The 24513-nt window shown below is 40.4% G+C and overlaps 1 protein-coding gene across 2 annotated transcripts; it reads right to left on the bottom strand.

Moving 5' to 3' along the window:
• Positions 1 to 228: 228 nt before the first annotated feature.
• LOC145217745 (pleckstrin homology domain-containing family H member 1-like) lies at positions 229 to 23128 on the bottom strand. Of its 2 annotated transcripts, none has more exons than XM_080085093.1 (26): positions 22789 to 23128; positions 16381 to 16443; positions 15794 to 15943; positions 14280 to 14363; positions 14044 to 14125; positions 13558 to 13745; positions 12541 to 13260; positions 12360 to 12438; positions 12241 to 12299; positions 10451 to 10492; positions 9212 to 9434; positions 6008 to 6339; positions 5751 to 5913; positions 5372 to 5544; positions 4715 to 4909; positions 4349 to 4618; positions 4069 to 4254; positions 3825 to 3922; positions 3282 to 3459; positions 2780 to 2935; positions 1954 to 2151; positions 1590 to 1777; positions 1324 to 1453; positions 1173 to 1259; positions 971 to 1096; positions 229 to 759 (listed from the first exon to the last, which is right to left on the bottom strand). In XM_080085093.1, exons 1-26 carry the CDS (start codon positions 22909 to 22911, stop codon positions 670 to 672), a joined length of 4383 nt encoding a protein of 1460 aa, XP_079941219.1. In that variant the 5' UTR covers positions 22912 to 23128; the 3' UTR covers positions 229 to 669. The 2 variants fall into 2 exon arrangements, with proteins under 2 accessions (XP_079941219.1, XP_079941226.1); XM_080085100.1 differs by lacking the exon at positions 22789 to 23128 and adding an exon at positions 16515 to 16691.
• Positions 23129 to 24513: the final 1385 nt, after the last annotated feature.

Genomic DNA, 24513 nt, shown 5'->3' on the forward strand with positions numbered 1-24513 from the left:
CAATTTAGTTTTTTTTTCAAATGTCATTTAAAAAGGCTAAAATGTATCAAAGTCAAGAGTTAGGTGGATTCACATACCGAGTCAAGCTTTTGTTTACAGTTGTGTTTCATTTTACACATCTGCAAAAAGCAGTGTGTTAGAAAGGACTGCGGATTTCGCTAAAAACCGTCGAGAGTTTCTAGTAAACTTGTATTTCTTCAGCAGCAGTCAAAATTTACCCTCAAAACAAACGAGCAAGGGACGTTTATTTGAACGAATAGAAAGCTACTGCATGACAAACGACAGCAACGGCCGGTTTTGTTGAGGTGATGGGAGATTTCTTGTTGCACAAATAAGTTGCACCACATCGACACAATAAATTCCAACAATGGTTTACTTTGCTTCAAACATTTTTATAATTTACTACGTCCCGAAATTGTCGGTTTTCGGAAAACGCCTTGTTGGGTAATCTTTAGGGGCTCAAATATATTTTTTAATTTACTGACAAAGCTTTATTTCGGGTAAAACAGCACAAAAGTCGCTCCTGAGCAAAAGCACCTTGTGTGGAAAAAACAGCAATGGAAATATTTTTCAACTGAAAAGATTTAATCTCAGTTATTGTTAGTGTAAGCTGATTCTTTAGATGGAATAGGGGCTGAAAACTTGACAGTGACGTTATGCTTTGTGACATCACGATGACGCCTTGCGCGGTCGGAGCTTTGCGCCGAAGCTAGGGGAGGCATTCATGTAGTCTGCCATCAAGCGGACAAGTTCAAACATCTAAAAAGCACAAGGATGTGTGAAAATTTATTGGAGACACATAATGATATTTTACTTTCCAGATGGTTTTTAGGTTCTTGCACGATGGTTCCTCAATGGTTTAGGTTTATCAATTGAGAATTAAGCATTATTAGGTTTGATTCAAAAAACTAAAACAGGTCAAACCCTTTATTCAAAAAGTATTAAAGCACCAGTTTTACAAAAACTGTACCTGGACTTTAGGCAGAGCAAAAAACAGTTTTCTTGCGACTCCTGCCATTTCAGCAACTACCATAAAGAAGTCTTTGCAACCTCCAAAAGTCACAACGTCTGCATATTCGCATTTATCCGCAACTTCCTGCAAAAACACAACAATGGACCATGCTTACAAACCTATGCAAACCACAACTGTTAGATTTATTAAATAAACCCACCATTGTTTTCTGGTTGAGGACACTCAAGCAATCTTCGGACACGGCCAGCCACACGGTGTCGCCCTTGTGTTTGCCGCTTGTTTCAACCTAAAGTGGAAATAAAACATGTTTAAAATTGTTGGCAAAGGTTTGTAAGATTTCGCGGACAAACCTTGGCAAGGAACAGAACAGCTCCACATAACGGCCATTTTCGAGCTGTGTTGAGAAAAATTCTAGCGGCGTCAGACTTTGAGGTTCCCTCTAGCGCCACCCACCGCTCACTTATCCTTTCGCGAAGTTGTCTTAAAAATTAAAAAAAAAACTATGGGTATGAACCATTTTTGTTTAAAACACGAGGCTTTTTATGAGCAAAACAAAAAAAATATTTTGTATTTTTCTCAGTTTATGGACAATAAACAATTAAAAGTTTGAACTCACTTCAACTGATGTTTGCTTGCCGATTCACGGTAGCGAGCAGGAAGAAAACGTTTTATTAGGTAGGCAAAGCTGTCACTTTGTGGTGCTCGCGATACGTCACCGAAGTGAACCTGAGCAGCGAGTGACGTCATTTCCACAGCGAGGTCACGTGACAGCGGAAATCGGTCACGTGATATGTCATCAGCGATCTAAAAAGTAAAAAAAAACATTTAGCAGGGCGCAATGTGTATATCCACACGGTGTTACCGTCTTCACCGATTCAGCCTTATGATTGGTGACGTAAAACGTCTCTTTTACGATGTACCTACTACGTAATGTAACCCATTAACTTGGGAAAGTTTAATATTCTATTTATACCATTCACCTGATAAACCAGCAGCATTTTTTCTTTCTCCGTTTCCGTGCGTCTGTATGCCTTAAAGGTAAGACGCCGTCGGAAAGAAAAGCGAGCAGTCGCTCTGACTTGCTCACCAGCGCCATCGTGTGGTTGTGGTGATATACCCTTGTTCGTCACTGCGCTCTGCCGAGATTGACTCTCCCAAGTTGATATGACATCACATATCTGTGCAAAGTTAGGTGTATTTAGCCTAGGTACCGGGTATTACATACAACGCGCAACAGTTGTATGAAAGTTTGTGTTAAGGTTTCTGTAAAAACACTTTATGTGGTAGCAGTTCACAACATTCACAGTTCTGCATAAAAATGTCAAAAGTGTGGTGTATAAGCTAAATAGATTTATTTACAAAGCCAGGCTTGGAGAGACAGTCACACATGTGTTAATGGACTTCTTCGCCTTAAACACAATTGTATGCGTTCGGCATGGTGAAAAAACAGAGAACAATAATGTGTTGTACATATAACGTTAAAGGTTTATTTAAACCAATGTGGGCACATAAATCCTTGTGCATATCCCGCAATCACAAAAGTACAGAAACCTAATCCAAATAAAAAGTTTGATAAGAAAAGCTTGTACAAATTCATCTTGATCATAATCTCTAGCTCAATTTTGTCCAAACAGGGCAATTTTTAAATTTTTAGATAATTTTCCAGCGAAACCAACATCATCCAACTTAAAATCCAGTTTATAAATAGACCCATAAAACCACAAGCAACGTACATTCCACAGAATCGATAAATGGCAGTTATTTAATCGATTTCAACCGTAAAACATGTAACCTTCATGTCGTTACCTTCGCTGAGGGTTCGATATAATGCTCAGCTGTGACGGAATCAGGGTCATCCACGCACAGTGCAAATCCTGACGTAGTGTGATGACGTAGTTCGCCAAGAATGGTGACGCGGCGCGTGAAGTCACTGACAGTGCTTGATCCGTCGAAGCTCACCACCTGTGTGACGTCAAAGTTGCTACGTAATTATTCGTAATTTTTTTCAAAATAATTTATTCAGTGTTTAAACCGATCGATTTTAAGTTTAATCAAGTTACGGTTTTAAGTAGCACGGTTGGACTCGACTTAAACTAGTCTAATTTACGTTGCCTTATCCAATCTATTTTGTCAATTTCACGAAAATGTCAACAACGGTAGGCGTACGTTGCGACAAAGGAATTTTATGTCAGTTTGTTACTGACTTGTGACTTTATAGTTGCTAACATTCCTAGCTGTATTTTTTTACACTAAGAGTGACGAACCAATACTAAAAGAAAGGTGGTGATACATTTTGCAGGTGTTATACCTGGTAGGAGCCGTCGGCAAAATGCACAGGTACACTGAAGGGTCGTGAATGTTGGTAAGGGTTTTGTAGCAGAATGGGAAGAGCTTCGGTGCGGGATGGAACCGCTGACCTTTCACCCAGTAAACTTGTCCTGTCCATCGCACGTTGACAGTAGACTACATACTGACCCACTTCAGTCCTGCAAAACAATAAAGTAAATTATAAAATCAATAAAGGTGCCTGGTAATATATTTTTTGCATGTTGATAATATGCAATTTTAGTAATATTATGACTTTGTAGCCAAACACTAACAATTCAATACATACAATGGTTGAACAGCTCAACAAACTAATAAAATGGTCAATTTTTGCTGTCGTGCCTATTAAAATGTATGTTTGTTTTTTTGTTGAAAGCTCCAGTAAAGTAAATGCAATTTATTGTACTGTTTGTTGTAACTTTACACTAATTTTAAAATAACAACAACAGGAGCTAATGATCGCCATACGACAAGCATCCAACCAAGAGTCAGCACCTTTGTGCCTGTTGTAACAAACACTACATACTTTGACTTGGAGTGACGTTGGAGATGAGAACGAAGGACTAGCAGCAATTTGTCACGTGGCAAGAATAGAGGCAGAAGCAGCGAAATTAGTTTCCATGACTGTGAGAACAAAACATTAAAGCCTTACATATAGCAAATCCACTATTTACACTTAAAACGTAATTGTTTTGACCCTAGTACAGTACACGTGGAAAACCCATAAATTTTTCATTCGCAATGTATATGGATTTGTTCATATTAGTTACCTGCAGTAGTGAAGGGTCCCAACTATCGTTCGATTCCCTGCGGTTTGTAAGTTTAATGAGTTGAGCAAACAACTCGTCCCTTAATTCAACGTGAGCAAGACACGACTGGGCGATTCCCTGAGCCAAAGTCACGTGATAGTCTGCCGACGCCGCGTCAAGGGAAACGTTCGAGAATAATTGTATCGACTGCAAAAAAGTACAAAGTAAAAAAAGCCCTAAATGAACCACAGGGTAGCAATGTTCAGTATTCAGTTCAAATTTCAACACTGTTTCAACCAACCTTAGAAATCTTTATCGCTTCAGTGCGTAAAGCGTCAGAAGACAGTGAGGTCAAAGCTCGGCCGATGCCCTGCTTTGAGTAGGACAGCACTGGGTGGCGCCAAACAGCTTCCGCGGCCCCGCCCTGACCTGGTTTCGTGTCCGCTTGAACCAATTTTACAAGTAGCCGTTCGAAGTCCGAACCCATGGTGGATTCAAACGAATCATGTTTGCGCAACGCGCTGTGTGATGACGTACGAGCCGCTGACGTCAGCGCTCGAAGCCAGTTGGCCTGAAACAAAAAAAATGTAATTGTGAGCTCATGATATTGGTCGCAATCAAATCAATGGTGACACAGATACTAAGGACGCGTTTTTGTTTTTTCCACCTTTTCTGGTTCTGTTTCGAACGACAGAAACACGTCATTGCCTTCGCGGTTGCTGCTTGGTCGAACCACGATCACGTGATTTGGGGCAGGCGGAGGCGAGTGCGGTCGAGCGTGACCGAGACCAATCATTGCTTGAATGTTAAGACGAGTAGCTTCCACAGTACAACCAACCAATGACAAGCGCGCAATCGGCATCTGAAAAGTTGAAAGATAAAAAATGCTTAAAAAGGCGCATTTAAAATCTTTTGTGGAAAGCAAATATATTTGCCCAACGAAACTGAATCGTTCAAACTTTCGTGGAGATAATCATATAACTGCTTATATACAGCGTCGGGGAAAATTAATTATTCTGATGTTTATGAGCAATTTTGAAACAACACATACAAACAAGAATATCTTTTAAAATATACACACACAATTTGCTCCAATAAATCAATAAAATCGGTTATTGACACCATTAGACAGTGTATTCATTATTACCACTCGATGTCGCAATTAAGCTCAGTTTGTTTCCTACGTGGCGAATCAGTTTTTTTTGTTTGACTTTAGCTTATAGCCAAATGTGCTGTTCTGTTCCAATCACTCAAAAACCATTTGCGACGAATTGATGCTACTTTATAACAACAAACCTTGCTGTTATTGACAACAAACTAATACCTCGTCTCCACCATCGTTTTCGAAGAATTCTAACTTGCCGTCACGCATCACCGCCCACACGTGACAACTGCTCCCACCGCTTGTGCGAGTGAGCCACCCAGTGACCGAACACGTGTCACCGCCAGAATCCGATGAGCTAACAGTATGCCCTGACGTCAAGACACCACGAACAGCTAAAATTTAGCAAAATAAAATTATTTTTGCTTGTTCACAATGCATTTAATAGTTTTAATATTCGTTTGTTTCATTAGTATCGAGTTGATAAGAAATACATTTTTATCGACGTCATTTCTTGTTTTTCTTAATGGTAATGTTTTTTAATGTCCTAAAATTTGGAGAGAACAAACACATTGTTAAAACATAATGAGTTACTAATGACCTTTGACCCAGTCACGTGCGCAGTTGGATGAATCAGCTGTGAGGTAATACGTTTTCTTGCCACAGGTCAACTGAAACGTGCAATCGTTTTCGTCTTGCGTCACTTTAACGTCACTACTTCCGGTCAGGGGAATCTGACCTTGAGGTTTCCGGTTTAGATCATTCTGCAAAAATATTTTGATAGCTACACTCTATTGACACTGTAAAAATACAGCAATGTACAACAACGACAGTGAAAAGTCTGGCCCTTAAACTTACCGGAGATTTGTAATAGTACAGTGTTCCATTTTTCATCATAAACCAACGTTTCTTCCAAGTACGAACCCGTCCACCGAGCTTTGTCAGGTAACCGCACTTTGGACCGCCATTGAACTCCGTTGCCGGAACTTCAGCTTCACAAGCCGGCGGTTTCGGACTCGTTGGGCTCGTTCTCGGAATTGACGATGTAGATTGGTGCTTGGAAGTCTTAAGAAGTTTGTGGCCTGGCTCAGAACTATCACTTGCGGCGAGTGAAGCCGCACAGGGAAATTGAGCATCAGGAGGAATTGCGTAATCACCCTCGGAGCTTGCCATGGATTGCTGGGAATTGGCTGTAGAAGAATTTTGCAAATGTTCACGAGTTCGATAAAGCAGTTTTCAAACATTCCATTGTAGACCAAACAATAAAAAAACTTTAATTGCAAAATTCCATTGTAGAGTAAAGAATTTCAATTTCAATTGCGGAAAAGAATTCGAATTATAGTGACTACAATAAAACAGAATTTGAAAATGTGATCCTAATCTTGCGATGATGGCTAAAACATGGTATATAGATCAAATCCCTGATAAGTTAGAAGTGCAAGAATAAAGTAAAACGTCTTATCGGTAACGACGAAAGCGGCGACTGTGGGCATTCGGCAGCGAATTCTAAACCACAATCTAAAAACAGCTTAGGGGAATCGTAAACCGCCGCGCAACCACATGCACACAGGGAAGCACGGAGGTTCACGCATTAATGCACAGAACTATTTAGTGCGCGGCAACAATGCCGTGGAAGCAACAGAGATCGGTCAACTGATGTTTGCTTCAACATTTGGTTACAAGCGTCGACTTAAACTGCGTCCCACTCTCGTCCATCATTCCTTTAACAGGGCGCGGCTCTACCCATTGACTGTTGGGTATCAACTGCAGACTGGCTGTAGTGGGGATTAACCCATAGTGTCGCCTAAGCTTGCATTGTTTTAGGACTAATTAGGGTTGGTTATGAGTTTTATCGTTAAGATATTTTGAAGGACTTTACTTAAAGTCACTGAAACACATACGTTTTTGAATCATTTAATAATGTCAACTGGTTAAAAACAACACAGTAAGTAGCAAACACCTTGCCAGTTGCATGTCCCCAAACAAAAAGGTTATACTTAGGAACACTATACACGGACTTAAAAAGTAGTTTATTCAGTGCACTGATGATGACAAAAGAGATTGTCGAAACGTCTAAACGATGTATTCCTACCTTGGCAGTAATGTTTGTGATTAAAAAGGTTATATTTTAACATATACCTGCAAAAACTTTACTGCGTTATATATTACATTTGGCATATTGAACTACTTACAAATAAAAACAGGCTATAGAAGCGGATTGGTGGATGAGCATGCCCAGTGCAAAAGTTGTTTTTCTGATTGTTTTAGAAAATGTTTACGCCAATTACTGTTGACTTAACGTTTCGGCGCTCTAATCGTTGCCATAACAACAGTGGCGATCCGCATCGCAAAAACAATCCTCCAGGCCCCCGACGCTTTGTTTGCCCGCCTACAAAAATTCCCGGCTTATGTAAAAATCGCTAACAGCACTCGCCAACAACCACCGGTGCCTGGCTCGACACAAGGAACGTGTCCATTGTGATGAGATGACAATCAGCTCATTGAAAGGCAACAAGCGACGCGTATGACGTATAGAGTCCCACACGATGAAAGCAACCGATGTCCTGAAGAGATATCGCCGAAAAATAAACAGTTTTCTCTGCATGGGAAAACATTGTGTGACCACCAGCAAACGGTCGAGGTTGCCATGGTTACTGATAGTAACTGTCGGCGTCGGATAAATCAACAAGTGCTTAAAAATGTTGTGCGCAATGCCTTGTAAATGCAATATTGTCATTCTAAAATTGGCCATGTAGCAAAACAGAAGCGCTTGTCATACACCATCAAAGCGAGTTTTATAAAAAGATTTTCATTGAGGTTTATGCGAATAAAACATGCTTTTTGTCATTTTGGATCGGGTTTAAACGCCAATATATAGTTTTTATTCAACACGTTTATATTTAAAGCTTGTTCAATCGATATTGGAAGAGCATGGAAAGATTGAAGCCCCAAAAATTTTCTTCTTGGAATTTCCATGTGGGGTTTGGTCGATTGAAAGTTTGATTTGCTAGTTTTACACCACAGCGATAAACACCTTTTCATAAAAAATACCTGCTCGAGGGATTTTCCATAGCGACATTCCGACTGTTGAGGATATTAAGTTCAAAAGCGTGAGTATGTTTTCAACACATGCATTGTGCCGTCCTAATGAATACAAGGTAAAGAAACGTTTTTTCTAACCCACATGATTGTGTTGCTTTTGTAAACCTTCCGGGGCAAAGAATTGATTTGACTGACAAGTTGGTAAATATAAATGCCTTTGTGGATAGCAAACCATAAATTAACGACATGAATACAAGCCGAGCAATCGACCTTTTTTTTACCTGGACTCCCAATAAAAGCCCTGTCATTGGTAACTGTCCTCAAACACACAACGAATGTACGATACTGTATCGAGGCGATTAATAACCAACGGAGAATCTGGGAGAAGAAACAGGCGACGGCGCATAGCCTTGTTCCAATTATCCGCTTTCCCAGCAACCGCAGCAGCTAAATCGGGTTCCGACAAACACAGCAAGCCGAACATGCGGCCTAATAAGCCACAATGCTTTCTTTGTTGCTCGACCAAATCGCGTGCAAATCAATGCATGTAAGCGAGACGGTTATGGCCAAGTTCAAGTCTGTGTTGTGCAAATCCAGGGTCAAGGGAAAATTCGGTTTACGATTGTCGTGGGTGATGCAGAGTTCACGTTGAAGTGTGTCGTGTTACCAGCTGGACCCCACATGGAGATTTTTTACGTTCTTTTTTCATTGTGATGAAAAGAAACTACTAAAAGGTGCGCTTGTATTATTGGTTGTGTTTTTCTTGGCCTTGGATCCCACGCAAGAAGTTGTTGTTGTTTGGGGGTCAAAGAAAACGATTTATACACCATCAATCATGAAAGTATTTAAACTTAAAATTATAGGCCGTTAATCTTATAAATCCAAAAAGTAGTATTTCCTTCAGCTTTTAAAAAAAATTGCGCCATTTTCAGCATATTCTATTATAAATGTGTTAACAACAGCAACAGCGTAATAGTGCAAAACATTTTTGATTATTCCAATATTATACCAATCACCAACCTCTTTTAAATGCTCGAGTAAGTCCAGGACTGCCGTTTTTCCGCTGCTGGATTGCTGCGGATGTTGGTGAGAGGACGATCTCTCCTGATGTTGTAAGACTCCTGGAAGGACGTTGGTGGTGATGACGTGGTGAAAGATGACGTGGGATGGGACGATGCGTTCTGTCGTCATCGGATGAGTCAGACGCGTCAGTGAAAGGCATGGGCCGAATTTGAGTTGCTTTCTGTTCAAAAAAAGTAAATTTAACCTCAAGTTTAAAAAGTTTTGATATATAACAATGCATGGCGAGAAAGAGTATTCCTGTGTGCAATTTTTAGCCCTTAAAAACCTTTCATAATCTTTTAAAAAAACAAAAAATGAGACTAATAACAAAAAGGTAACACGGGTCCACGACATATTCTGTTTGAAAGGTCCAATCACTTTTTATGCTCCAATTGCAACAGCCCTCGAATGCACAGGAAAAGTCAACCCAGCATAGCTTGTTGTTCTAACTGGCCAACCTCCAAGCTGTGTACAACCGGAGTGGAAAGGTCGAAATGGGAACAAGTATTTACAAACATTCGCGAACAAACAAAACCGACCACTTGCACTGCATTCCATTGGACAGGAGAGTTGTAAAATGTTATCAATGGTTGAATGCTACTTGGCTGCTATTTAGATTGATCGGTTCTTGAAATGACAGGATGAGAACAGACAATCTCTTTATTGCGACAGCCAAAATGTTGATATGAAACTTATGCTGAATGTTGGGAGATGGAAGGTGAGGCTTTGTATTATTTGCTATGTAAAGGCCTACTAAACATGTAACACTGTGTGCTTTGTTAAACTCATTGTTGTGCATAAGGTTTACATATGGTACATAAGAATCACACACACACAAAAACTGTTTGTGTTTCGGTAGCGGATGGACATTAATCCAGACAATATACTCTATTTTCCTGAAGTCAAAGGTGATATAAAAGCACCTTATACTTACAACGTATGGGCGTCTATCGGCTACCCACAAAGCACGGTAATTAACAAGGAAAAAAAACGGGTGGTCATAATTATATGAAACGAAGTGTCCTAGTGACAACATTTTCCAATTTTATCGATTCTTACGAAAAAAAATCTGAAGAGGTTTAAAAACCAAAGCAATCGTTTGAAAAAGAACTTTCGGCATAAATCCTTTGATTAAGTGTATTTTAAATAAAATCTGCATGGGTGGTTATAAGACAAGGTAGAAAAACACAGACTTACCCCTTTAATCTTCGTGTAAACAGGCACGGTTAAAGGTTGGACCTACAACAACACAAAAAAGTCGGTTAATACAGATGAGACTTTGTTGGTCGTCATGTCTGTGTAGTTACCACAAGAACCGAATAATAGCGGGAACACAAAAGAACGAAGTACAAAGGTGATATTACCGCCACACCCCTACTTGTATCACAATACGGCGTCGATGGTCGATAGATCAACCAAGTAGGCAATATTGTTTGATAAAATGCTTTTCTGTTGAATGAGAATGGGTGGGTTTGACAAAAAATACTGGTTCGCGGATGGAAACGCCTTTTTCTTACTTTTTTATGTTGCTGGAATATTACTTAACGTTGTTTGTTTGGTTGTTTAAAAAGGTTCAAATGACAAAACATCTTGATTTTTCATGAAAAGGGTGTTGGCATCTTGTCAACTTTTAGCAAACAGCATGTCGATGTGTAAAAAGACAATCCGTTTGTCATAAATCTACAAAACAGTTTATATATGATGTTCCTAAGTTGCTGTAGACCCAATACCCTTTCCAAACCGAATTTAGTTTCAATTAGAGATTCACCACGTAAAGTCAAAAAGGGGTAACATCGACCACGACTCATATACGATTTCGATTAATAACTGACATTAGCAACCCAAAACAGTGCTTAAAACTTCTACGAATTGAGTCGCTTCGCCGAGATTCCAAGTACCCCTAGCACATGGAAGGTCATGATCCCCGTCACGGGTCAGTAACCATTGATTGTTGGCGGAAACCGGACAGTCGGGGAGGATGGTGAAATATAAAGCTACTGTTGTTCTCGTGAACGCAACTTGCCAGATGCCACGATGATATCTGACACGCTTCAACGATAGCGCTGACGTAATGGCCCCACGTGGCAACGAAAATGTTGTAGTTATTAAAAAGTTACCACCGATGGTAAAAATATGTTTTTTTTAGTTTACTTATTTATTTTTAAAATATAAGAAACCTATCATTTAGAATCAGCCATAAACTTGCAATGGAGTCAAACATCACAATAGAAAATGGGCAAAACCAGTGTCTAATACGGTTGTGCAAAAGCCTGCGTTATTCGTTAAATGGAATATATTAAACTTAAGCATTGACGAATGCAAACCAGCTTATGCAGCAAGCTTAACATTTGTTCATTGCAAAAGTTGTGGCAACGGCATCATTCAATCGGATCCGCTAACACCTGCATGAAAGGCAGGAGTTGGTCCGCGTTGCGGTTCGATTCGAGTGGTCGCATTTTGCGCGAGGTATATAGCTGGAAGCGAATAATTTGAGGAAGACAACACGCCGGGTCGAGAACTTCCGTCCCGATTGCGTGTCGATGCAAAACAAACACGACACGATCGGGTTGCGCCGCACAATGATCTCGAATCGCGAATTACCCACCAAAACGCTCGTTGTAAGCTGTTAAAATGACAAATTGTAAGTTGCCAGACGTGGAAGGGCGCGTCGATTTTAATGCTTTTGAAATTTGGGCTTTCTGCGCTTTGGTGAGAATCTAAAACAGTGGTTTCAGATTGTTCTACGTTACATGCACAACTAGTTTCAGTTTCTATTTTATACGTTCTTTGCAACAAAAAGATCGTAAGTTAGCAAATACATAGACGTGATCATGATATTTTTAAACTCCCATATGTTTTTTGCGCAACGAAGCTTGCATGAGGAAGTCAGATTAGTTCTGACATTATACTGGCGAAACACCACTGAAACTTTGATCCTAAGTATTCCACATGAGCCACACGGTCAAAAATTTTGCGCTTATACCAACCTTGTAGACGACATGCACAAATTCGCCGGTTTCTGAGCTAAAGTTGATATTCGGGGAATCTATGAAACAAAGTTTGCTATTTAGGTTGAACAAACAATCACCACTTATTTAGGTCTTACGCTTATGCGAGGAGGTTCTGCCGAAGACGTTGGTGGGAATTCGAAATCCAGTTTTCGTCATGTCGTAGATTTTGCTCTCCTACAAAAACACACCAAGTTAAAATTGATCGAATTTCCTATTAATTTCAATAGCATACAATTGCAAAGAATTTTATTGACCGGTGTTGTAAAACGTACTTACCCAACTAGGAAGACGGTGATGTAGAGGTGGAGTTGGCGGTCTGTTGTTGTTATGTAAACCCTTCCAAGTTGAAGAGTTGGCGGGAAGTGAGGAAGAAAACAAGGGAGCTTGCGGTGGAAGAGGTGGGTCAATTACCATATCCTCCTCCTCTTGAAGTATAGCTGGAAGCGAGGGAGAGTTTGCTCCTGAGTCTGTACTTATTCCAGGAACTGAGGTTGGCGAGGAGCGGAGTCGGGAGGAGGAGTTGCTCCGAGGAGCCGGGCTCTTAGACTTTGACCTTTGCTTCTCCCTCTTCTCTCTTCCTCTACTAGATGGGAGCGGAGTCTCCTCATGGCTCCTATGTCTCTGGTGGTGATCGGTAAGTCCCTTAAACCTCCTCCGTATACTCCCAAACGTTCCCATAATATTGTGGGTGTGTCCGCTGCCGGGCGTACTGCGTGAAGATGGTGGTGACGTAGGAGAGGACGTAACGTGCGTTTTCGTCATTGGAAGAGTCGAGGACTTCTTCTTTATATCGCTATTAGCGCCAGGCGAGAGGTCGACAGCTACTTTTACCGATACAGCGCGCGGCTTTGTTTCCATGGCAACGGATTCAGTGCTTGGCGAGGAATTGGAGGGATTCGGATTTTCAGGGTCACAGTGGTCGAGCTCCATGAACAGGGGAGAGGGGGATTGTAGCGGTGTGGTGGTGTGACTTTCGTCTGGAAGATCGTCACTCGCCTACAAACAAACAAATGGTTTTCGTCGCCCCAGTGGTTCGATAGATGTTACTTGACTGGAGTGTTAAAACAGCATGTAAGTCTACAATACATAAACTTGTTTTCAACAATCAACTTTTAGTCCTTTTACAAATAATGAAAACTGACGAATCGTGATATGGCAGTGTTCAGAGGTGGAAAAACAAGCATCATGGGTACAAAGCGAAAAATGCGTTGTTTTGTCAAAAGAGTGGTAACAAAGGATCCACGCTTCAAGAAGTTCCATTCAGCAGAACATTGTGGTCAACCTTATTCTTACCGAGTCTCCAAATAGGGGATTCGTATGCCAGCTTTTGATCCCAGGAGAGCAAAGAGCGTCATCGGCGACAGGCGGTGGTGTCACGTGACCGGACGCACCGGAGCGTATAGTGGGTACAGCGTACCTGTCAGGTGACGGAGGATCGCTACGTCGCTTGGCTGAAGGGGACGAAGAACTTTCTAGAAGTTCTGCAAAGTAAAATGAAAAAGTATGAATAATGGCATATAATACTGGGTAAAAATGGGTGCGTCTGTCATTACAGCATTACCAATTTTATGCATATGATTTTATGTGAAGACATTTAGAAACATTTGGAAAAGGGAATTTAGAGTCCAATACAAAACACAACGCGGAAAACAAATGACTTTGGCGTTTTTGACAATATAGAATTAAAAAGCAAAAGCAAATTTTTAAAACTATTTTTTTCAAGTTCGCAAATCTTCACAGTATTTGAAAATCAATGATATAAAAAGTGGGCAGAGGTACCAGTGATACGTTGTTGCATCGCATGAACAGCGGTTGTAAGTCGCTCATTAGATTCCTGCAGTTCTTTTTTCTCTTTTTCGGCCTACAATTAATTTAGTTAATTGAAACGAAATTTAAAAAGCAAAACGAGCACATATTTCAGGACAAAACAACCCTGGCACACATAACACATGACAGAAGGGGCGAAAGTTACTAAAAAGTGTAACAACAAAATTTGCAGTATTTCAAAAACTCACTGTTCCGAGTGCCCGGCTAACCCACTCCTTGATCCGCACAGCTTTCTCGTGTAGTGTCTCCTTGTCCAACTTGCGTAAGTATTTCTGTCGACACAACATACACTCATGCAGGATTCGATAGGATTTTTGACCATAAGCTGAGTTCAATGCGCTGATTATGCATCGATGCAGGCTTACGACAAGCACAACAACGTCAACGACGACCGTAAGTCGCTTATTAAGGCGAGACGCTTCCTTGTACATTTAAACTCGTTTAAACGAAATGATAGCGCCGATTAATAAAAAGGAAGTCTGTCCATGCATTGTGATGGATCAAGCAACACGTAAGATGTGAAAAAGGGTATGTCAATAGAACATAAACTTTGTTTTGCTTTATTGTAAGATTGGCACTTGCGAATGATGAAAGAAGCTCAATCGTTACAACACATGCGCTAAACAGCATTGCAATTCACTTGCTCTACGTCAGTGGTTCTCAAAGTATGGGTCGCGACCCAAACATGGGTCGTGCAGGGTCAAAAAATGGGTCGCGCTGTTGATTCAATTCTCTGTCATGACTGAACTATTGTATCATAGGCATTTTATTTGGCTTTATCTTCGTAACCTTGGAGTATTGCATCACAAGTAAGTGGTTTTTTGAGAGTTTAGATGGCACACAGCTATAGTACTACTACCATAGCCAAATACAGCCTCACTCGACCACGTTGTTCAGCAAAATGAACCGATCATTACAACATACAGACAATAGCCTTCAAATTTACTGTTACGCACAAGGCACGGGCAATGATAGGAGGTGATCTTGGAATGTAACAGTTAGCGTTCAAAGATGAGTACAAGAAATAAAAAATACATTTTTTGTTGTTTGAGTCTTGGGTCGCAAGATGTACATAAGACTCAGATTTGGGTCGTGCTCAAAAAGTTTAAGAACCACTGCTCTACGTCCTAGAAGTTTTTTTTGTAAAACTGGCAAAAACATGTCAAAGTACACGAATTTGTCCCTGGTTTTACGACAAACATCGTTCTATTGTTTGTGGTGAATGTTCATACTGGAACTGTGGTTTCTCCAATAAAAGGAAGTTCGTGTTCATCAAAGTGAATCGATTAGTCGGCGTCGTAAAGGTGAAATCTGTGCCTTCTGGCTTACAGAGGAAACGACCCGACAAAGCATATTGATTTTTGGATTTCACCTTTACAGATCATCAGTGACCAACACCCGCATACAGTAAGTTCCGTATGTTCTGGTTGTGTATGACGTTTAGCATGAACATCTGTTGTATCTGGACTATAACGTGTTTTTTGTTCCTGTATCTTTACTTGCGCTGCCTATCATATACAATTATTCGTGTTAAACAACTTGTTATCTGTTATAGGACAAGTAGCAATGAATTATGTCATAATTCCAAGCCTTTTTCATGTTTTAGGGATAGGCAAGGCACAATTTAAAAGCACAGGCCTCAAGATTTCGGACATTTCTCTCGTTACCGTTGTATAGTCATTGCAATGATGCTCATCTTTACCTCATTTTCAAGTTCTTTTTCCAGCACGGCATTACGCTCCTGCATTTCAAGGCAAGCCCGCTCCATCTCAGCCATCTTCTCTCGGCAAAAGCGTTCTTCTTGATCCGCAGCACCAGGGATTCCGGCCAGACTCTCTCGCAACAAGTTTAACTACACCAAGAGAAGACACTATTACTGTAATGCACTGGTTTTGGTCAGAATGGAGAAAATTTAAATGAGGTGACATCGGGGGACGATGCTTATGGATTTGAATATTGCATGCCCCTTGTGCAGGTTGGTAATTTAGCAACGGAAATCATTGGCATATATTACGGGAAATGGCTATGTGTGAATGGTAATAATACCGGATATATATGGCGAATTAAATGCTGTGATATTACAAAATATAATTTCACATTGTCCAATCAGGTCCATGGGTGTTATTTAAGCATTTTCGCAACACATTTACAGAAAAATGGGTTATAGACAAGGCAAACAAAGAGAATGCAATTATTATCATTGTATGGCAATAAATACAGTGTAATTCCGGGCTAAAATTTATGTCCTTTTAATACTTTTCCCTTGACAAGATTGCAACATGCACATACCTGATATTCAGCATCTTCAGCTTTGGCCTCAGCCTGCTCGCATTTTACTGTGAGCTCTTCCATCTACAAATACAAAGCAAACATCCTTGAACAGATGTTGTCAGCAGTTCTATACAACAACTTGCCATCGTTACCTCCCAGTGACCTTGTCTCGTAACGACGGTTACTAGGTACTGATTATGAGGTGATTAAAAGCCTTGTGCGCTTAAGTCAGCAGCGGCTGAAGTGATAGTTAGGTGGACAATTGCTTTTAAAGGTGTTTACAAATATTAGGTACTAAGATGCTCATGGAAATCTGGATGGGGGTATAAAATACAACTAAACAGTTTCGTTTCAGAAAAACTTGATCTATAAACCTGCGAAAAATCAATACAACGCAATTGCCATTAAAGAAGTGTCGCTCATGGAATTTTCTGTAAATCCCTGATGAGTCGGGCGTTTAAGCGCAGATGCAAATTGCACACACAAATAATATATTCAATACATTTGCTAGGTGTATTTCAAAACCTAAACAAAAAAGGATCAAAATTTTGCAAGAAAATACTATGTTCGCCGATGGGTATGTTAAAGTACTTACAGTTTTACACTTTGCAAATACATTGACACGCACTTCAAAGATTAGATCCGACTAAACTTAAATGTTGTTTCGCTTTCTCCGGCCTGTGGTGACATTTTGCACGTAAAGTAGCCGCCTTGCGAACAAATTAAAACCGGTTTGTATGACTCAACTCATTTGCCAGGAACGCGGAAAATCAGATTAACCCAATAGACCTGCCATGTTGTTTGTGAATACAGCTTGTGAAGTTCGATTTGCTCGTTGCTAAACAAACAGCTAAACAATTGCCAGTGCCAATGAAATACAACCGTAACCTATGAAGCGTGTACGATGTTTTGGGCACGTGAGGTTGCTGTTGTTCAAAGCACAATCAAAGTGGATTTCGTAGTAATCTTTAGGCGAAACTTGCCACGTACAACTGTATTAAAATTTCAAGCCTAATAGTCTAACTCCCCGAAGCCAAAAAACTAAGAAAGTCGTTTTGTTTGTGCAAACACGTGCGTGAATCTGATGTATTCTTTCAAGTTTTGGAATGATATATCTCAAAATATTGTGAGATGAAGCAAAAAAGGAGACAAAAACATATTTGTGTTCAAGCACGGTTTATTCGAAGTTAGGAACCACTTTCAGACTAAAAACGTCGCACAGTCATGGAACTGTAAACATACGGGAAAAAGAGCGGCGACACATTTATTGCCAACACATCACACTCGCCAACTGGCCGACCGACCATCAACAGTAACTGGCCCAAACTAAACGAAGCGTTGATTTACGATAGCCAAGGCTGTCGACAAGGTCGCCTGGATTCACCAGCGGGAAAACAAGTCGAGTTGTGCAAAACATCGATCCCGAGACTGAAGTAAACAGCGCCTGCTGATGTAGTCTCATAGGGTTTGTAGCTTTGACACCCATTTATAGTTTTTGCATTACATCATCGGCCACTGAATGTCGTCATCTGCGGTGTGTTTTTGCGACAGGTGAAGCAAATTACAGTGTAATAAACCGCAACTACTAGCATATGCTCTCTCGTCGTCTTATGGACGTCTTAACAAGTTTGCGAGTTTTCTCAGAAAAAGTGTTTTAAACATATTACAACCATTTAAATATGTTCCGCATTCCTACAATGTGTGAAAATTTTGATTTGAATTGCCATGCACTAAAACTGGTCCATAAACCAATCCAGCAGCAGTCCAATTGTAAAGAGCCTTCTCGGCAAACCGTAACAGGTCAAGGGGTCAGACCAAACTGGACAGCAGGAAGGGCAGCTGAGGGCTATTGTCCGAGGCGCACTTCACAAACGCACGACAGGCGAGAGTCGAAACGTGACGAGGCGTGGGAACTGGGGATTGCAAGTCTGCGAGCATTTACAAACCCACACATCACGTCAAGTAACGGTCTACGCTTGTACACCAAAATAAAGGGACGAAAAGACAAATGCAGGACATAATACTTATAGCGCGGTAATATCTTTATTAAAGAAAGTGAGGCTATGATGAGTTTCGGTTATTTTATATACCAAATTTAAATGCTACTCAAAAAGTCGTAATGGAATTGATGCCCAAAATTTCTTTCGATATTGCCATCTTAACAGTCAACAGGGGTGTCTGTTTGTTGGTTTACAAAAAAAGCAGTTGAAATTTCGAAAAAACAAAACAATGGAGTGCCGTGATAAATCACAGACGCTACGCAATGCGAACAAATTTATCAACTTCCATGACATTTAACTCTGAAAATCATCGTCATTCTATCCAGCGCGGTTGCAATACGCAAAACAGGGCAACAACACAAAACACAACAACGATTGTCTCTTCGCTCGTCGTGTATTGGGAAAAATAACTGAGTTAAATTACGTCACCACCTTGCTCACGCAACAATAACGACAAACATTGTGTCGCAGAGTAAATTTCTCAACGTTATCGAAGTCACTTCGTGCGCTTGTTTAACACCGAATCCCTTGTTCTACAGCGCGAAGCCACCACAAACAGGACGTGCGGAGTACACAGGGGTAAGCCACCAACGTCGAGCACCGACGCGCGACACAGATAATGGGAACAAAGGCAAAAGAGCGTCACCATAAACCTTGTCGCGGCGACGAACGGATAACGTGTTTCGTGGAGTCGCTAGCTTACGATGCAAGCTCCGATAAACATAAAACGCGAGGTGACTACATGTTGCTGCCCTTTCCCCAAAAAGATTTTAAGCTTGTAAAGTTACAGGTAAAAGTCTCCAGGAACCCTCGTCATCTGTAGACGTTTGTTTTTCGCGGTATTAGTTCATGCATAGGCCCTTTTTCTGAAACCTTACTTGACTGTTATCGTTTTTGACGCGCCACACTACATCATGTCAATAAAAGCTAAAGCTGCCGTTTTTTGCCAAGAGTGGGAGTCCTTAACCACACGCACCGATGAATTAAAAAAATCAACTGCAAGGTAATCTAGTGCCAAAAAGTGTACTTGAGTGTTGCCGTTTCGATTTCACGTTTCGCATATTAGCCGAAATCAAATCCACGGCAGTTCACTATTGAATGTTTACACGGCTCTCTTCGGCAAATATCCGAAACTCGGACCGCAAAGGAGTTGATCGTGCTGTGGAGTGCGTCTCACCGCCTGGTCGCCTTGGAAATTGCTTCACAGTCAAGTGCTAATGACGCGCAAGGGCCGGGGAGCTCCATTGTTGCCTAAAGGGCGTAAAAAGTTGTTCTGAGCAACTCGGTTCTGCACTGTGTAACATGTTTATGCTAACACAACTACACAAACGCGAAATTAAAAAAATGGACCATAACAATCAATTTGGGTTGCTTGTATTGAAAATTAACTTTAACAAAATCGTAGAAATCGTAGATTAGTAAACAACTAACGCTTGTATAGGGATGCTGATAGATATGTTGTCAACAATGACAACACATGTAAAACAGGAGAACCCGCATACTTAGAAATAGGTACATAGAGGTGGAATTTAAATCATCAAAGTAACAAATTCTTGCGATGGTGGCAAACACGATGATACTAGTGGGACTTGCCCTGCATTTTAGGTTAGCCGCAGAGTGACGCGATCTACAAATTTGGCAGACTTGCCCGGTCAAAGTGTGTGGGAAAGTGCAACTTTCCTGTGAAAATTCAAGCCTTGATTCTGCGGCTAAAATACTGAACGCCTTCGGGAAATCTGTGATTTAGAGTAGAAATACTAACGTGGTATAAACTTGTATTGTTAGTCGATCAGGGTTGGGTTTATTCCCACGCTTTCTGCGAAATAAAATCGGTGGATTTAGAACCTTAGGGATTGCCTTGTGTGGAAACCCAACATTTTAAACAGATTTTCTGCCTGAAGTGCGTGGGTGTTGTAAAGAGAACTAAACTTGTTGACCAAACAAGAAACGCAAGTTCGTCAAAGCACAAAGATTTGTGTGGTGATATAAGCCCTATGTTTATGTTGGATGATTCACAACAAGTCCAACGCTTTTCGTATTGGCGAAAATCTGAATTTATAATGTAATCTCGCTGGTGGGAACCAAATACTAGGATCGGCCGCACAAACCGGAGCAGGCGATTTGGAAGGCGCTTTCTAAACAAACATAAATCAATTAGATAAATACAATCGCGGCGGGTGGTGACAGCGGCACGACCGACCCAAGGCAAACTAAACACCTAAAGCAATGAACAGAGCACCTGTAGACAAATAGGAAACATACTAAGACCTGTCTGTTTCGGTCGTGGTCATTTCGGACAATTAAGGCTGCTAGAAAATTGACTACACTAGAATGCTGATGTATTAAATGTCAGACATCCTTTAACTGTCACTAAATGATAATTTCCCCAGAACCAAAGGGAGACACTTGAACTAATGACACAGCTGGAAGATACGACGAAGGGCTTGCCCTGGCTAATCCTAAGTGACGCTTTAGATAAAGCCAATTGTCGCGATAAAAACAAAGACGAAATTTGCCAGGTGATCTGTATGAGTTTCACTGATTGCAAATGAACAGCCTGACCAATGACAACAGTTTGATGAAACTAATTGCCCATCTGCACCAAGTAAACTGACTATGCAGTAGCATAATACCCAACTAGCAACTGTTTCAACACCGTTCGCCGAAATGCCTTAGACATGCGACAAACTACTTCGCTACTAATGGAACAGTTCACGCTTGGGGTAGAATATAGGCACTTGAATGTGCGGCGGTGGCAATCATGCTTTTAACAGGTGACGGACATGCAAAGGGGCATGACGGCCGAGCTCCCTGTGAGGTTATGGCCTTGGGTTCTTGCTGACAAGAGTTTCTTTCCAACGTGCGATATCTGATACATAGAGTGGGCGCAAAGCTGCACGGACAGCTGAAGTTAGTTCGCTTTGTTGTTGCCAACTGCGCTTTGGCCTACAACTAAAAAGGCAGCTGTTTTGCCACAAAGTGTAACAACTGCGGGCCCAAACGCATGGTGAAAATTTTACTGTCATAAACTTAGACGGCAAAGTTTCTTTTGACACGTTTGTTTTGGCTCTAACGAATTCTAAGTGAAAAGTTGTTAAATTTTAGCACATTGGTAAAAAGAAAAAAAACATCCGAAATCCAATATCAGTGTTTCACGGCTAAAATAAAGCTGGTCAGGAAAGACAAGACGTTTGATGTTTATCCCCGTGGGGCGCAACGGTTACAAACATTCGACGAGACTCTAACGAACGGTCAATTGCCAGGGTGGAAGGGGCCCAGATCAATAAAAGAAATCCTTCTCGTTGTAAGAAAATGACAGATGGCCAAACTTAATCCGACAATTGTAAGCTTCTAAGACGCTGACATACAGTTACACGTTGACCATCATAGGGGCCTTCAGCGAACAAATCGACGTGTCTTTGGCTGCACAAAACGGCGAAAGGGCAAATTTTATTTTCAAAAAACCAATGCTTCACCTAGTTGTGCTGGTTCCATGTAGCAGCCTGAACCACTAAAGGTGCTGTACGACAGGTATAGTGGTATATAGCGATTGCGCATCTAACAGGAAACCGGCAAGATCGTGGCAGACTTACAGGGTCGACAAGCGGTGCACATTAAATTAATCCGCGCTTCCTTGTGGCGTCACGTGACATTGGTTGGGATGTAAGAATGTCACGGTTTGTTGATTTTTCCCTTTCCGGCTGACACAACGTGCTCTTTAGCATCTACCATATGTATGGATGTCTTAGTCTGACCAATAAAATACCTATTTTACTTTGGACTTCCTAACATTGCAGCCATGTCAAAAACTTTTAACCATTGCTGTTTTTAGTTTTCTGAAACCTGATGCAAGGCCATGTGTCTGTTTAACTAGGGACGGTGGACATCCAAATGTTTGCATAAACAAAGCAAATAAAATGATATAGGCACACAAGTCACAGTTTGTACCAATGCAAGAAAATCAAAATTAAGGCTTACAACTCATGCAAAAATCTTTTTTCAGATAAGTAAATATGTTGGCAACCAAGCAGTCTAAAAATTGACAGTGGCCACTGTCTATTTAATGTTTACTTTGTTAAATGGATAAGCAAACATTTCAAGAATGCCTGAAATACCTTTATCTGCTGCAAGAAAAGTCTCACACATGTTTCATATTATTAATTTTAACTATAAATGTTTAATATTGTAACATGGAATGTTTTGTTGGCTGTGTGTTGTTAAAAATAAATCATTCTTCACCACAATGGAAAAGCTTGTTTTCACTTATACATGTCGAATAAAAATCTCTTTATTTTCCAAAAAAACACCTAGTTGCAAAGCTTTTCTACTAATCAAACCATCATAAAATATTGGGCAGAATGATTTTACTGCACTCTAATAAAGTTTGGATTTGATGAACATTTTTAAATCGGAACAAATCACCAACCTTTTGTGAAAGCTTCAACTTGATGTTTGTTGCTTGGATACGAAACTGTTTTAGTTTTCCTTCCATCTGCAGATACATCTTTTTCCACTCCATCGCAGTGAGTGGTGAATCCCTGCTCTCCATATTGCATTGGCAAAAGAAATCCCAGAGACACAATCAAAAAAATCCAGCCAGGTTTTGTACACTGTTAAAACTGCATGTAAATGTGCTCATTCCCTAACCAATATACATATTTGCTGATTCGCAAAGTGTATTTCTTGTTTGGCCAGTAAAACTTACAGCAAACTACAGTTGTACTTTTATTAGTTTTTTATCAACAATCTGCAAAATGTATACTCTTGTTGACGCCTATTTTATGAACAAATTAAGACATACTTCAACACATCACAACAACACATGAGTAGCTAAGCCGCGTGAAGATATCAAGTTTCCTTTCAAGCAAACGCCGAACCTAAAACAAGCCGGCATCAGACTTTCATCAACGACGACCACTTTAACGTTGTGATTTGGTTTGTAGGAATCAGACCAAAAGAGAAAAAAGAAAACCGACAACACAAATGCGTTTCGTAAGCGACACCATCTGGAAGTAAAAACAATTTTAATTGTTACTAGAGGACGCTATTCTACAGAAAATTAAATATATTTTCTCGTCACCGGTCATATTTATGTTGGAAACTTAACGCAATATACGGCTTCGTAAAATTATAAAATCCTTTTAGCAGGTTTATTTTCGGATTCCTAAATAAAGAATACCACAATCGGCTTAAAGGTGTGCTTTCATTAGCGTTGACTTTAACAGACAATTGTCTTTAAAGGATAACGGTTTCTCCTGTATAAAATGTTGTTACATTTTGGGAAATGTTGGTTGTAAAAAGCAATAGAAAAGATGATTTATTACAGCAATTTCTCAAAGGTAACAGCATTTCTCAACACATAAGTTATATACTTTCGTTGTTTTTTAAATAGTGTAGAGTCAAATATAGCCCAACAAGGGAGTCCAACCCTGATGCTTGACATGTAGCCTAGGCTAGGTTCTGATTCAGTTTAGTTTTTACAAAAACATGTTTTCAGGTTCGGATCTTGTGCAGTTTGGGCAAAATACCCAACCCGAACGGGTTTGCAGTTTTTGAGTCGATTTAAGTCCACTGAAAGCAGTTTATACATATAAATGGTTAATATCTCACTTTCCACATGAAGTGTAGGCCTAGCCTATATGTTTGTGGGGAAAAATATTTGTAGCCTAGGCCTATATTTGTTTGTTTGTTTGTTTCATTTTTATCCTCGTTGGGCGGGCAACGCCTGAATGCGTTATGCTCACAATGAGTCCGCCGTCGAGCTCCTGTTTTTATTGCAAGTCCGTTGATAATTTTTTATTTGATTTTTTCAATTTTAGGCAGTTGGTGACTTCAATTATAAAAGCGCGATTTCATAAAAAATGTTTATTTGCACTTGTTGGCAACTCTAGAAACCTTTACGTGGCTGACAACGCAACCGCATTAATCTACTCGGAGAAATTCATCGCCGATAAAAAGTTTTAGCATTCATTACTATTTTAACATAAACCAAATATGTTGTTCTATACTAATAACTTTGGTGGCGGTAATTGCATGGAACAATACATGAATTCTCCACTGGTTTGGTTCTGTTTCGCATATTTCCAAAATGTAGCCTAATAGGCCTCGTCCATTTTTTTGCTTATCTCTGGCGACGGAATTTTCCTCTTTT

The sequence above is a fragment of the Phallusia mammillata genome, chromosome 1, assembly GCF_965637545.1.
Source record: "Phallusia mammillata chromosome 1, kaPhaMamm4.hap1.1, whole genome shotgun sequence".
Taxonomy (NCBI): domain Eukaryota; kingdom Metazoa; phylum Chordata; class Ascidiacea; order Phlebobranchia; family Ascidiidae; genus Phallusia; species Phallusia mammillata.